This window comes from Perca flavescens, chromosome 4, assembly GCF_004354835.1.
Source record: "Perca flavescens isolate YP-PL-M2 chromosome 4, PFLA_1.0, whole genome shotgun sequence".
Taxonomy (NCBI): Eukaryota; Metazoa; Chordata; class Actinopteri; order Perciformes; family Percidae; genus Perca; species Perca flavescens.
The window spans coordinates 18,924,745-18,939,946 of record NC_041334.1 but is presented as its reverse complement, the minus strand read 5'-3'; the positions used below and the strand labels follow the sequence as shown (position 1 = coordinate 18,939,946).

Sequence of the window (15,202 nt, the reverse complement as noted above, 5' to 3'; positions counted from 1 at the left end):
TGGGAGTGGGTATACTGGATAAAATGGATTTGAGGACACGGTGGGATCACAATGCCATTTTGTATTTGACTTTTTAAAAATCAAGAAAGAAAGAATCCGGTGGATATCGAACATGCAGGTCAAACACAAAGCAGCGCGAACTCGGACAACACAGCTTTGATCTGTTATCTGTACACCGACAGAGAAGAAGACTCTCGTGGGACGTGGCACCCTGACCTTCTGATGACTCTCACAATGATGGGTGATAAACTGAGAAAATCACTTTCCTCCTCTCTGCAGGCGGATAACCACGCCGCTCCCAGAGATCAGAGACACCGTGCGTGGATGCAGATGACGTAGTAACTGTGATCAAACGTGTGACATCTTTAATTTAGGTCTGCGGAGAATCTGAAAGCTTATTGTTACATTTGTGTGTGAGGACGGTCTGAGACCTCCAAACCTGTTTAATCCATCAGTGTGAGACACTTATCCCACAATAATATATGGCGAAAGTTGACACGGTGTAACAGAGGCCTCAAACGAGCACTTATAAGATATATGTGTCTTCGTGCTGTGCTCGCGCATGTACGGGATTCATTACAATAAGACTAAATCTCATTGTAGCCAAACCTGATAACTAATAAATATTTTTTTTCCAGTATTATTATAATAATTATTATTATCATCTGTACACCAGGTCGTGAAAAGGTGTGCGCTGGTTGTAACCTGCTGGCCGCTGGTGTCAGGGCTGCTCTTTTCATCTTGCAGCACACTCCATCAGACAGCGCAGATCAGAGAGGGCTGCAGCCCGCTGATAACAGCCTCTGTCATTAACTCTTTCATTCTGAGCTGGTGCAGCCATTTTCGTTCCCACAACTGAAAATTACAACAGAAACACACACACACACACACACACACACACACACACAAAACGCACGCAGCAGGAGCAAGACAGAGCGATTTATTTTATGATTCACGAGATGCACAGGCCTGATACAGCTCGGCCTGCATTCCCTCATCAGAAACTGGGAGTGAAATCATCGTGGTGCAGCTTTGTTTCATAAAGAGTAGGCTATTACATAAATAAACGAACAATGAAGCCTTTGCCAGTAGCACCAAATCTTAGTTTGCACCAAAGGGGGGTTATTTATTCTACTTTTAAGAGGATTTTAGAATAATTAGGCCTATACTATTTTACAATACCAGTACAGACAGACGTATCTGTGGTGTTTTATCCTTCTTTAAATCTCTGTCACACATTCATATTAGGCCTCTCAAACTGATTTGTACCCTGGGCAAAAATAACGGCAGACTTTTGTTTATGAAAGTTTAGTCACATGACGATCACCGGTCAGATTATTCTTTTTGTTGTTCCGCTGCCTCACTGCTCTTATCAGGTTGCAACCTATTCAAGTAAACCAGGTACAGAGCTTTTTAATAGGCCATATCACTCTTTTATTCTCAAGTAGAAAGCAAATAGCCTGGATACAGCCACAGACCGGGTTACAGTATAGCTACTTACTGTATGTTAGTTGAGGCTATTTTAGTGCGCAGAGCAAGGCCGCGGCTTTGTATCATGGTGATGAACTCTGATACTGCAGCCTGAGGAAACAGGGAACAATGGCGGACACAAAGCACTAGTGACAAGCCAATGTCAACAATCTGTTTACAGCACTTTGGGCCTCGGCTATAATCACTTAGGCTACATTAACTAGAAACAAAATCACTGCAATTAAAGATTTTTATGACTTTTTAGAATGTGTTAACAAGACAAAAAAAGACAGTGAAAAGAAAGAGTCTAATCACCGTGTTACTTGAATTTATGAGATTTTTCTTTAGCCAGGCTCGATTAAAGATTTGTTTTTGTATGAAGCAGGAAATTATACATTCTATATTTGGGGTACGATTCGTTAGACTGTAAAATGGTGCAGTAGCCTACACTCGATTCCAAAGAAAAAAATAAATGCTAAATAAATAGTTTCACGTGAGTTATTCTCTGTCAACCTTTCTTTTCAAACAGGCGTTACCAGATTTGCAATTAACAAATCTCGTAGCATATAAACCTTCGTAGGCTATATGCATTTTTCGCAACGGAAACACCACCATGGCTCAGACTACCTCATCACGGGCACTCAATGAATGAGTGCATGAATGAATGAATGTCCTGATTGAAGACTTCAGCCTGAAAATCAAACTCCGTTTAAATTTGTGAAAAGTTAAATTGTATCCACTTTGAAAAGCTATTTTAAAATATGTGCGATCTCAAGTTATCTTACCATCAATTAGCAAAGACCAAATACACAAAATATAGTTTTTCCTCAACAAACGCAACACGGTTTTTAAACCCGATCCATGTAATCCCAGAAGCAACTTGGGTTACTATTTTTATGCTCCACGTCCTCTTCTCATTACAAAGAATAACTAATAAAAAAAATAATTAGGCTATATTTCTTAAAAATAAATTCCTAGTTTTGTATTTTATCTGGTCCAAAGAGTTGGGGTTTTCGTCAAATTCCACCCTTCTTTTATATGCGTAAAGTTATGCAGGATGTAAGGCCCCCGCAATGTCATTGGATGTCAGGATGAGGTATTATAGATTATGGGTTGGGGAAGGGATGGTGGGGGTTCTGCAAGCACCTCCCCTAGAAATGCAGCAAATCTCTCCCGTTTTCTCCTGGTGGGGCACTGGGAGGGCTGGAGACGTGCTTTGCATTGGCAGGCTGATGAGGACACGTGTCTCCTCCCTGCCTCCCCCCCGGGCTCCACGGTACCGCATTGGCATCAGTAAAGACACCTGAAAACCGGCAACCAACTCCTGGAAACGCTGCCTGCCACCTTAAAACCCAAAAGAAAACGATATTATAGGCCCTACAGAAACCTGTGGCTCGCCTTTCTTCGTGCGTAAAGCTTTTGCGCACACCGCCGAACTGCCTCAGAGACTGCCTCAGAGACTGAATAGGTGCGCTACTCGTCAAGCATCAGAGCGCAGTGCCAAAATGCAGAAACGGAGCAGCGACGTCTGAAGGTGACATGAACCTGGGGATAACCAAGAGCAGCAGGCGTACCTTGAACAATAAGTGGAGATAGCAACTGAAACCCGTCGGTGTCTTGAAACAAAACTTGCGCTTTTCCTCGTGGCTTTATCTAATGCAGAAAATCGAGAGCTGTCATCCAAAGTAGCATCACATTTTGACTGACTGGAGGAGAAAAAAAACACTAATTAAGCTGCAGACAGTTGCAATTTAGGAGAGGAGCGAAAAATGGCGACGTTAATCAGAAGCAAGCTTTCTAATAAATTGTCAAATGCAGCCACCACTGTCTCCAACAAATCCCAGGCGAAGGTGAGCGGGATGTTCGCCAGGATGGGCTTCCAGGCCGCCACCGACGAGGAGGGTCTGGGCTTCGCCGCCTGTGATGACCTGGACTACGACCACCGGCAAGGCATGCAGATGGACATTTTGACAACCGATGAGATGGGAGGAGAGGGGAGCGGAGAAGCGCTGGATGGGGACAGCCACTACCAGAGGGACGGCACCGGTCCACCAAACTCAGCCTCAAAAGACGGAGATCTGGTGAACGAGTTGACTGAAGCCAAACCAAAAATCACCGCTTGGGAGGCGGGCTGGAACGTCACGAATGCAATCCAGGTAAAGACGCACTTCACGGATTATAAACGGGCGGTTCCGGTGCTCTGTTCTAATTGGCTGAGGCATCACCAGAACAGCTGTGAAATTTGAGATAAACGCACACCTGCGACCGTATAAAAGGTTTATTAAAATATGCATGTTTAAAACACCAGATTCTATCCCTTTGAAGCAACTTCGTCTAGTTTTTAATAATGCTGTAAAAAAGATTAACCGGAATTACTTTTAGTTTAAGAATAAAAGATTTCTTGAACCCCAACTTATTTTATTTTTATATATTTTTATTTGAGCAATGCAGAGATTTCAGAGCAGCTAAGGCGTTAAGATGCGCTGAAAAAGGGAGAGTTGATGCCCTGTGACTGCCCCCCCCCTACTCCTCCTCCTCCCCTCAACACACACATTCTTTGTCTGCATAGTGATGTCCAGTGATACCTGCTCACCTTATACTCTGCATGGCAACGAGTAAATTAATCTATAAAAAAACACCATAATTTTTTTAGACTTTGAGCGTAGATATCTTGATCCTATTTCCCCCATCTTTTCGGATTACATTGGGGCTATTTTAAATGAATTGCAGCTATAACATGAAGCCCATGTACCAAATGAAGTTACGATGTCTGGACATACAGGCCTACAGCTTTACGCAACATATGAAGTGTAGGCTAATGAGTCACAATATTGTCTTGGAAATTGCATTTGCAGACAGAAATAAGTAGCATGAAGATTAGTATGTGTGGAGCAAATTTAATTTCAGAAAATACTGACCATCATTTAAAGTGCGAGGATATACTCGAAAGTGGAGTCTTCGTGTGTAGGCTATGCGACATAAATCCCTCGACCCAATGCCTTATCATGGCTGTGGTCATGGCGGTAACCATGACGTCAGAGTGTGTCTCCTCCAGTTCGTGGTGACGTCAGAGGCGGGCGGATGCGCTCAAAGCAAAGTGGAAAACCCACAACATGAAAACGGGAGTGACATCCACCAAGGCCCACGTTTTTATTAAGATTAGATTAATTAAAATATATATATGTTCAGGAATTCATAAATTATTAGGCCTACTACTTGGTGACCAAACCTTAACAGTTTAAGCCATTAACAATGTTTTGTGTCCTTTTTTTTATGGTTATAGGGGATGTTTGTTCTTGGGTTGCCCTACGCCATCCTGCACGGAGGATACCTCGGACTCTTTCTCATTATTTTCGCCGCCGTAGTGTGTTGTTACACGGGGAAAATCCTAATTGCCTGCCTGTATGAGGAGGACGAAGACGGGCAGCTCGTCCGTGTGAGGGACTCCTATGTGGACATTGCCAACGCCTGCTGCGCGCCCAGATTCCCATCATTAGGTGGCCATGTCGTGAATGTAGCCCAAATCATAGAGCTAGTGATGACTTGCATCCTGTATGTGGTGGTCAGTGGCAATCTCATGTACAACAGCTTCCCCAACATGCCTATTTCCCAGAAGTCGTGGGCCATCATCGCCACCATCGCTCTCCTCCCCTGCGCCTTCCTCAGGAGCTTGAAAGCCGTCTCCAAGTTCAGCTTGCTGTGCACGATAGCCCACTTTGTCATCAACGTCCTGGTGATAGCCTACTGCCTCTCCAGAGCGAGGGACTGGGCCTGGGACAAAGTCAAGTTTTACATCGATGTCAAGAAGTTCCCTATCTCCATTGGGATTATCGTGTTCAGCTACACCTCGCAGATCTTCCTGCCGTCTCTGGAGGGGAACATGCAGAAACCGAGCGAGTTCCACTGCATGATGAACTGGACTCACATCGCTGCCTGCATCCTCAAGGGCCTGTTCGCCCTAGTGGCCTACTTGACCTGGGCTGATGCAACCAAGGAGGTCATCACGGACAACCTGCCCCCAACCATCAGAGCTGTCGTCAACATCTTTCTAGTGGCCAAAGCTTTGCTGTCGTATCCGCTGCCGTTTTTCGCTGCTGTCGAGGTATTAGAGAAATCGTTTTTCCAGGACGGAGGACGTGCGATCTTTCCAGATTGCTACAGAGGCGATGGACGCATTAAACCCTGGGGGCTCAGTCTCCGATGTATCCTTGTTGTGTTCACCTTGCTCATGGCGGTCTTTGTGCCACATTTTGCCCTCCTTATGGGTCTCACCGGCAGCCTGACAGGTGCAGGCCTGTGCTTTCTGCTTCCCAGTCTCTTCCACCTGAGGCTTTTATGGAGAAAGCTGCTATGGCACCAGGTTTTCTTTGATGTCGCCATCTTTGTAATAGGAGGAATATGCAGCATATCTGGGTTTATCCACTCGATGGAAGGGCTCGTAGAGGCCTTCAGATATAACATACAAGAGTAAATGCAAGCCATTGCTGGAAGTAGATGTTAACTGCAAACCCCACCATTTAGTGAACAATTTAAACACGACTTGTCGGCAAGCGCAGCTCTCTGCTTTATTCATGCGTAAAAAGCGCGCGCACAACACACGCGGACATTTTCGCACTCATACAGTCTTGCATCAAGTCAGAAAAAAATGCGCGCATACACAGAAATAGATCCCGTGGTAGTGAAGGAATCCAATGCACCCACAACACACTATATGGACGATACATGTTGTAAAAAAAACAAATATGCGAACAAACGTACATATACATATTTTCCAGTGGAGTGAACGTTTACAATATTGACCTTAAACAAAATTGCAAAAAGGGCAGTTTTTTTTTTTCCCGTCGCTCTTGTGGTGCTTCCCCACATGAGTCTTCACTTGTATGTAACGCTATACGAGTTTGTGACGGACAGACTTTCGACAGCATAATGTGATTCAAGACGAGTTTTAAAAGGAAAAAAAATAGAAATGCTACTTTCTTCTATAGGTCATTTTCAATATGATTATGGGCAGTGAATGTGGTGTTAAGTCCAGAAAAAGCCTGTGGACACACAAGACGGAAAAATAACACAATGGCAATAACCAGCAGTAGAAACACATATGAGTGCATATAGAATATGTAAAAGAATAGCGAAGTTTCGTTAGAAATTAGGAAATTGGACCTTCCCCGAGCAGTTTAAAATACTGGAAATGCAAAATATCAAAGTACACAGCAGCTATAAAAACTATGCATTGAATGTACGATCGGCCTATTTCAGACACACAAAACATAATAAAACTGGGATATGGAAATGAAAAATTCCTTCAAATTTAGATTATCCTGCGTGAAAGTATTAATGCTTTGATATTTTTTTCTCCCATATTTTATTGAGCTTTTAAATAACAACATTCACCTGACCTGAGATACACATTCAAAGCCCACACCCTGGCCCAAATTTCAGCTAGATGGGGAACCCATATTGAAACCCTACACACTCAATTTGCCATAATGCTTTTTTTCCTCCCCATTACATTTGACAACACACGAAAATTCGGTGTCTGAAAATCTAAAAAAGAAAAAGATTGAAGAGGAAAATGTGCATACAGACATTTTTCATTCCGTGCAATCCAATGGGTCCTGTGGAAATGTTATAAAACCGTATGTGTAGTGTGTTATTGTGGTTACAAAAAGATGGAATGTATATCTCAAAGTCGTTATCATATATCGTGAAATTAATATTAAAGAATAAAGAAATAAGTGAAATTATATTGTAAAAATGTGTGTGGTTTTATGTAAAACGAAAAACGTTCAGAACATGTATTTTTTTCTCTATAATAAAAGACAGAAAATGATGAAGAATATAGTCGTATTTACATTTTTGATTTAATCGAAATTGAGAAGGCCAAGTGGCTTAGAAACAAATAACCATACAGTGTCCCAGTGATGGTGAGAGGGGGGCGAGAGTCGACAGGCCTCCTCTGTCTAATCAAATCCTAACATCTTTTTCTAGGCTATATATTCTAGAGTTCTGGCTATATATGAAGTGAAAGCACACGTTTTCCACCGGGCCTTGCATCCCTGCATGTTCAAATTAAAAAGTCATCTCAACAGACTTTCTGCTGCAGGCAGCATCAGGCCTTATGGTCGACCTGTTCATCCACAGTGTTGATTTTTTTTTTTTTGCCCAGACATCTGGACACACCATCATTCTCTGAGTGGGCTAATCTCCAGATGTTGAAACATCAAGCTCCCGGGTGCAAACAAATAGCGCGGATGGAATATCCAATTTAAACTACTAGCATCTTAAAAAAGAGCCAGCTCATATGCAACGAAAGGGAAACGTGATAACATATTTCTAATGTGATCACCGGATTAACAGCCTAGAAGCACAGTGAGGCCATTAGTAGATCAACATATTCGATAGTTTTGTTAGACGGTACCCAGACTTTAGTTCAATATACTAAATCAAGCCTATCTGAAATAATTATGCCAATTTCATAATAAAAAGCCAACAATTTATAGTCAACATATCCGTAACATCTTGGAGCCCAAGGAGAAACTAGCCACACACACGCAAATTCATAAATTCTAAAGATCACTAACAAAGTTATTAGACGAATTTCCTCCTATAATCAACTCCGACAGTTTTACTAAACATGATCATGCCGGGAGAGCCACCTACCGGACAGGAGAGCTATTGCTTCCAAACAGAAACAGTACAGCAGTAGGCCTCTCAGCATTATGGACATTAGAGAGATACCATGTAGTCGTTTTAACGAGATATCTTTATTTCATTATTTGTTAGTTTTGTTCAAATCTTAACACAAATTTCAGTCCCTGCCTCTAATTAAGTTGATCACGAACATTCCCTTCGACTTGTTTAAAAATATCAATGTCTATTCCTCACTTATCTGTAATGCAATCTTATGGATACAAGTCTTTAATTATTCAATTGCCAACTTTATAGTTCAACATTTTATTGTAGCAGAAATTTAACTGAGTGAAAGAGGTGACCCTGGAATTAATACTAACCAACAATCTAACTCCACTAGTATCCTGGCGCCATCTGCTGGCTGCATGACACTGGAAGAGCATAAAAAAGGTGGTGGTGGGGGAGATGGAAGCATGCTGCTCATTGGACATAATAGTACAAAGTCTTGCTTATCAAGTATTGAAGACAATTTACAAGAGCTTGAAATGCACATAAGACAAACATACTTAAATATATATATACACACACACACACACTGCTTAATTTCCCCAAGATATATATCCACGAAAGTTAGTTCTTTTATTTCAAGTAATACCATTTTTGAAAAATGTCAATAAAATTCTCATAATTACACAAAAATAGTGAAATATTTACAGGCAATAGAATGCCACTGTTAAGAAAAGAAAAGGATAAGAAGATTTAAAAAAAACAACAACCACAAAGTGGCTTAAGATGCCTGCAGACAAACATCCACATGCAGTGATTTTGTAGTCAATATAGTGAGACAAGCAGCTTCTGATAAACAGTTGCACACTGGTGTTCATGTTTCACACTTTGTACAGCATGTGTTCCGCACTACTCCGCCCTCGCACGTACAGACCTCAGGTGTTGGGTGGAGGGGAACAAAGTGGCTCACTGGGGGGATTCTTGCTTGTTCAGGGTGGTGGGTTTCTTGGTGGCGCTCTCAACCAACCAGGGGTGGGACAGGACTCCCTGGATGGACAGTCTGTGCATGGGGTTGTGCTTCAGCAGCCTGGCAACCAAGTCTTTGGCTCCCGCACTAATAGTGGACTGTGCAGGGTAAGTGTACTCCACCTGGATGATAAAGACAAAAAAACGGCACAAAGATTAAACAGCAATTATAAAACAAAATTGTAGTGCAGGCCTCCAAACTCAAGTGGGATGAAAAAGGGGACAGTTCTGAAACTTTGCGGCTCAACAATATACAGTATTTCAGTTGTTGGGGTGTCTAGCCATCTATGCTTTACCCTTGATATTTTGCGGTAGGTCTCCTCATGACTTTTCGTTTCAAAGGGGGGACTTCCAACCAGGAACTCGTAGCAAAGGACGCCCAGACTCCACAGGTCCACTTTCTCATCATGAGTTTTCCCCTCAATCATCTCAGGAGGCAAGTAGTCCAGCGTTCCACACAGCGTGGATCTCCTGAACACGGGAAGAGAAATGGATGAAGAAAAACAGAGTCTAGACAAAAGTGCACCGTGATATGACTTCGCGTAAACATGTACGCCACTTTCCTAAAGCAAAGCGGAGGGTTATCTGTACGCATTTTGAGCTATCCGCATGTATGTCTACGCTGTATATACAGCCGAAGGCAGTCTGCAATGTCACAGAGTAAACATACACGCCACATTCTAAAGCCACGTGGAGTGTTATCGCGAGGCTACAGTTTGGTTTAGGAAACGCCACACTTGGGTTGGGTTTAGGAAGTCAACGGAGGACAAACTGCGTTGATAAACACTAAAAAGAGAGTATGCATCTCGATAACACGCCAGTAACGGCATACGAATTGGCATGTCATACATACGCCACTTCATGAGATCAGTCTGAAAAGTCTAACATGAGCACAGACACTGATGCCAAACAAGTCAATTGCAAATGCAACACAAAACACATTACAATACTACAGTTTCACTACTACTAGGCTCTACGGATTCAATACTTCATTAAAAAAAAAGGTTAAAAACAAAAAAGGTGTTGTTTGTACAAAAGCACATATTACCTGGAGGAGGGTGTGTGAACAGACCAGCCAAAATCGGCAATCTTCAGCTCCCCGTTGGCCCCAAGTAACAGGTTCTCTGGTTTGATGTCCCTGTGGATCACCTTCTTGGAGTGGCAATAGTTGAGGGCATCGGCCAGCTCCATGATGTACTAGAACAGCACGTAACCATGGTGAATACAACATGCCTCACAGGTCAAATGTATTTGACAGCATCCTCTCAAACTTTGAAACGTTCAATAAACTCAACCACTGAACATGACTTTACTGGTATATGGAATTAGTATACAACTTAAATGAATGCATTAGTTTCCCTGAATAAAAATATACATGCGTTTAAGTTGGTGATGTCAATTGCTCGTTTGATAGCAAAAGTATATATTTGACAACTCAAATTTTACTTTAAGTGGCACTTACTGTGGCACTTCTGGCCTCATCAAAACATCCACAGCGCTGCAGCTCACTGTACAGTTCCCCCTTGGGTGCAAACTCCAGGATAAGATACACACGAGACGCATCATGGAAGTAACCGTAGAGGCGCAAGATATTCGGGTGCCTGCAGGACAGCGAGGCAGAGGAGCATTCTGGGTATCAAACTATTTCAAAAGAGCAAAGGCGAACTAAATGAAGCCAGCGGCTTCACAGAAGCTTTTACACATCAAACCAACATATTTATAAAAGACACATAATTTACCCTCCCCCCACAAAAAACAACCACAACTTCAGTTTGATTGAACATTAGTCTGGGGGGGTCTGCTCTGTATTTTCTACTGCACGAGAGGCGTGATCAACGGGTATAGTTCAAATGACTGTACGCAATTGGATAGTCCTTCAACCAATCAGACCAACGATCCGGGTGACGTAGCAGCGACAGCAGCATCAACAGATTGCTGGCATAGGGTGCTGTGCGTCGGTGGACAGCTTGTTGAATGTAAACAAGAAGCTGCTTGCAGTCGCTTCTCTATCGTCATCGTGTTAAACCCGCCAACAGCGTGCCCGGTGGATAAGCCAGTTTGTGATTGGTTCCTGCAAATTTGTAACGGAAGCAGTATATATAAAACATACAGGTTTCCAGCCTGAGCTGCAGGGAGAAATCAAATCGCCGGCAGATTGGGCTGGGTTTACCCAGTCTAGGATATTTCAGTATTTAGCATCAACTCCATGTGGCAATTACTGTCAATATTGCAAAGTTCTCTGCTACTATGTAGCAGTGGTTGCCGAGAGCTGAGTTGACTAGACCTTTCCATTTTTTCCCCTCTCCATATCATTTGAGTTGGTTTGTAACCGACCTCGTACCGGCCAACAAAACTAAGCAGGTTTGCCTTGCCGGCGATTCAGATATCAGGTTAGCAGCAACCAAACTCCCTTTAAAATGTAATAATTAAGATGACCTCTGGTCAGCCCAACTACAGTCAGGATTCATATTTGACATTACATCACATAATTTAAACAAAACATTACCTGAGGTGAGACTGGATCTCCACTTCCCTCCTCAGCTGGTGCTCCACCCCGGCCTTCTCTAGCTGCTTCTTGAAGAGCACCTTCAGGGCCAAGATGAACCTACTTTGTCGCTCTCTGGCCATGTAGACATTGCCAAATTTACCCTTTCCTAGGGGACGGCCAATGTCAAAATTCTCCAGGCTCCACCGCTTGCTGTGTGAGCAGAAATGTGCATAGTTAAACACAATTTCTAACCTTACCAAAGACTACATATGTAAAGAAGTATAGTGAATCACACTTAGACATACTCTGATGAAGAGGTGTTTGCAGAATCCTTCACAGCAGGTTTGTCTAACAAAAAATAAATAAATCACATTTTAGGATCCAACACCCACAATTGGTTTGTCCACATTTTGTATTATGCTTACTTTGGGGCTTCTCCAGCTTTGCCGGTTCTGTTGGTGGTTTGGCCGGCTCCAGGTTAACCTTGCGCACGTCATGAGTTTTTGGTTGGTTTTGTTGAGAAACACGTTTGGGCTGCGGTGAATCATGAGGAGTCGAAGGGTTCACATTCTGATTAGCGGGGTGTGTGGACTTGATAGCAACAGAAGTATGGGATGCTGGTTTCTGGTGGCTCATAGGCCGTTGAATGCGCTGAGGTCCATTTGACACACCTAGAACCCGATGATGTGGAGTTGGTGTAACTACAGCAATCTGTGACTGCTGTGACACTGGAATCCGCTTAGGCCCATCACCGTTTGTCTGCAATCAAAGATAATCAAACACTAAATAAACTGGCTCTTAAAAAAAAAAAAATCCAATATACTTGAGTATCGCAATATTTTATTTTGCAATACTGTATTGATTTTCAAAAATGCCATATTGATTTTTTTTAGTTTACTTGCAAAAATATTCATGTAAGACAGTGGTTCACATTTATGTTGTGTTTCCTGAGACCCAGCCCATTGACTTATGTCCACTGTAGTGGACATTTGAGTTTCATTCCTCTCCTTGGAATCTTTTGTGCAAGTCTCTTAATTCCTGCTGTACTGTACAGAGGACATCCTGGGCTTTTCAGTGATGTGTTATTTGATTGGCTGGGAGGCCGGGAACCGCCTCTATCTTTCAATCCAAAATGGACAGCATAGGAACAAGCACATTTTATGGAAAGATAAGAGATGAGTCAAATATTGTTTGTCTATGGTTTTGTTACTATGATAATCATACATTTTCTTGTTCATTACGGTGTTAGGAATCATATATTGAGTTCTGATAGAAACTACATTATGTATCTTTTGAAAAATTTGCCATTTTATGAATGTCAATTATAGTGGACATCAGGACTATCTTCATGTAAATAATGACTCCACTTCTACCAAAATTGTCTGTTTTTGTACTCAAATGATCCTGTTGTCCACTACAGTGGACATTCTTTAAATAAATAAAAAAATTTAAATTGCAAGTGTGGTCTGATTAAAAAAAAATCTCTAGTTTTTCTAAAATGATACTTTAAAAAAAAAAAAAAAAAAAAAAATCCAAATATATCACCTTACGCACAGTATTGAAATATATTGCAATATATTGAATCGTGATACACATCGTATCGCCAGATTCTTGCCAATACACAGCCCTAATAACAATGAAGCCTCCCATCTTTTCTCTATGTGCTTTGGTCCCTAACCATTTTATTAGCTGGTTAAAACACTCAATGGATTCTTCTTTGACAAGTAGTTAACCCAATCCCGGTAACATTTGTATTGGCTCTTAAATCCTAAACCCCCAATTCTGTTCTATTAACACTCAACTGTATAGCTATACGTTTGGGTTTCTGCCTGTATGTGCATGCCTGCTCATAGCCATGGATCTGGTGTTTATCATTTTATACCTGTAAAGTGTGCAGAGACTGTGGTGTGCACTATAATTTTAAGTTGGAAGCTTAACGTATCAACGTCAACATACAATGACAAAAGCTCAGAAAAGTCAGCAGTGATTTTACATTTTTCCCACAATTGTATAGTTATGGTAATATGGTATGCCTCACCTTCACTTCGGGCCTTGGAATTTTCATGTCCTTTGTCAGTTTAAACCTGGCAGAAGACTCCATTTTCTGGAAGAATTTGTAAGGTTGCTTCAATTGGAATCAAGCAAATCATAAACACTTAGTATAGGGTTTAGAGCAACAACAACAACAACAACCAACCAAAAGGTCAAGTCACTAACACAAATATAGTAACGTTAGTTATTAAACCGTAGTTAGACACTCTAGGATAATTTTTTCTTCAGCTACATCGTTTCAATGTACGAAATGAACATTAACTGCTGGTGTTATTATCACAATGGTTCCCACACATTTTCCATTTAAAAATGTCATACTTTTCAAACTTTACTAGTACTTTACTAGCTAGACTTCTCGGTAACGTTAGAAGACGAAATAGATTTTGCCCTTCAAGGTTATGGCTCACAATTGCCGCCTGCTCCATGCTGTAGCAATAGTCTGGAAACAAATATGTATTATTATTTTTTTTTTCATACGGTCTTTTCTATAACGTAGCTAGCTAACATATCCAGACCTGGAAATTCACGCTGCCGGAGACGTTAAATGTTACGTTAGCATGGGGCATCGCGTGGCTAACTTTACCCATATAGCTATGAACTTTACCGTGCGTTATAGACTAGCTAGCTAGAACGTGAAATTAAGAGCTAAGCTAACATTCGCTTTTTGCTAACCATAGCATCCAAAACAATACTATTGATAAGTATAAGATAACTTTACTTACCTAAATATGCTATTGTACAACGACCGAGAGCAACGTCCCCGTTAGCTCTCAAGCAGAAAGCTTCACCCTCGCTAGCTAACGTTAGTGGTTAAAGTTACCTCGGTTAATTGTTATTTGTGGCAAACGTTACAAAAATATTCAGCGCAACGTTAACAGGAGACTCCTTTCAAAAGCCGGTTCAATGTTGTGCGGAGCTAAAATCAGATAAACACGGATCGAACTATAAAGTCATTCGTATGCAACTTCAAATATGGGTGGCTAACACTTCCCCAAACACTGCTTGTTTGATTTCAAACGTCCCTCTGTTCAAAACCTTTAAGTACACCACCGCCTCCGATTGGCTGAGAGAATGCTCTGTGCTCGCTCACCATTGGCTTACGCGGGCTGTAGCGTCACGTCAGAGGGAATCCTCCCAAACAGCAGAGGGCAGCAGCAGACAAGGCTGAGCTCTAGCCAAGGACCCTTTAACTGAACGAAAGACGGAGCAGGGACCTATTATGCTATGGGGACCCCCCTACTACATGTATTGTATAAAATTAACTGGGCCTAAAATAACGTGTAGGGTGGCCTAAAGCCTTTATACATACCTTTTTAGTTAATTCAAAGTGGGCTATAGTCACATTAAGAGACTGATACAGCTGCTGCAAACTGGCCAACACCTGGATAATGTCCAATCCATAAGTATGCGCCGTAATGTAGGCTAAGCTAACGTAAGGTAACGTTTCAGGAGGTGTGTGTATTTCAGTAGTCATATTTTTATACAAAATGCACTTAACACAAATAAAGAAAAAGGAATGGCACACATCGT

General features: G+C 41.9%; 2 protein-coding genes across 3 annotated transcripts; one reads left to right on the top strand and one right to left on the bottom strand.

Moving 5' to 3' along the window:
- Positions 1 to 3,239: 3,239 nt before the first annotated feature.
- slc32a1 (solute carrier family 32 member 1) lies at positions 3,240 to 6,090 on the top strand. Its single transcript, XM_028576675.1, has 2 exons — positions 3,240 to 3,626; positions 4,754 to 6,090. The coding sequence occupies exons 1-2, from the start codon at positions 3,240 to 3,242 to the stop codon at positions 5,939 to 5,941; spliced, it is 1,575 nt and encodes a 524-aa protein (XP_028432476.1). The 3' UTR covers positions 5,942 to 6,090.
- A 2,125-nt stretch (positions 6,091 to 8,215) lies between these two features.
- On the bottom strand, positions 8,216 to 14,688 carry aurka (aurora kinase A). Of its 2 annotated transcripts, none has more exons than XM_028575526.1 (9): positions 14,395 to 14,688; positions 13,659 to 13,745; positions 12,046 to 12,379; positions 11,926 to 11,968; positions 11,639 to 11,830; positions 10,595 to 10,733; positions 10,181 to 10,329; positions 9,429 to 9,603; positions 8,216 to 9,255 (listed from the first exon to the last, which is right to left on the bottom strand). In XM_028575526.1, the coding sequence occupies exons 2-9, from the start codon at positions 13,719 to 13,721 to the stop codon at positions 9,073 to 9,075; spliced, it is 1,278 nt and encodes a 425-aa protein (XP_028431327.1). In that variant the 5' UTR covers positions 13,722 to 13,745; positions 14,395 to 14,688; the 3' UTR covers positions 8,216 to 9,072. The 2 variants fall into 2 exon arrangements, with proteins under 2 accessions (XP_028431327.1, XP_028431326.1); XM_028575525.1 differs by having other exon boundaries at positions 13,659 to 13,724.
- Positions 14,689 to 15,202: the final 514 nt, after the last annotated feature.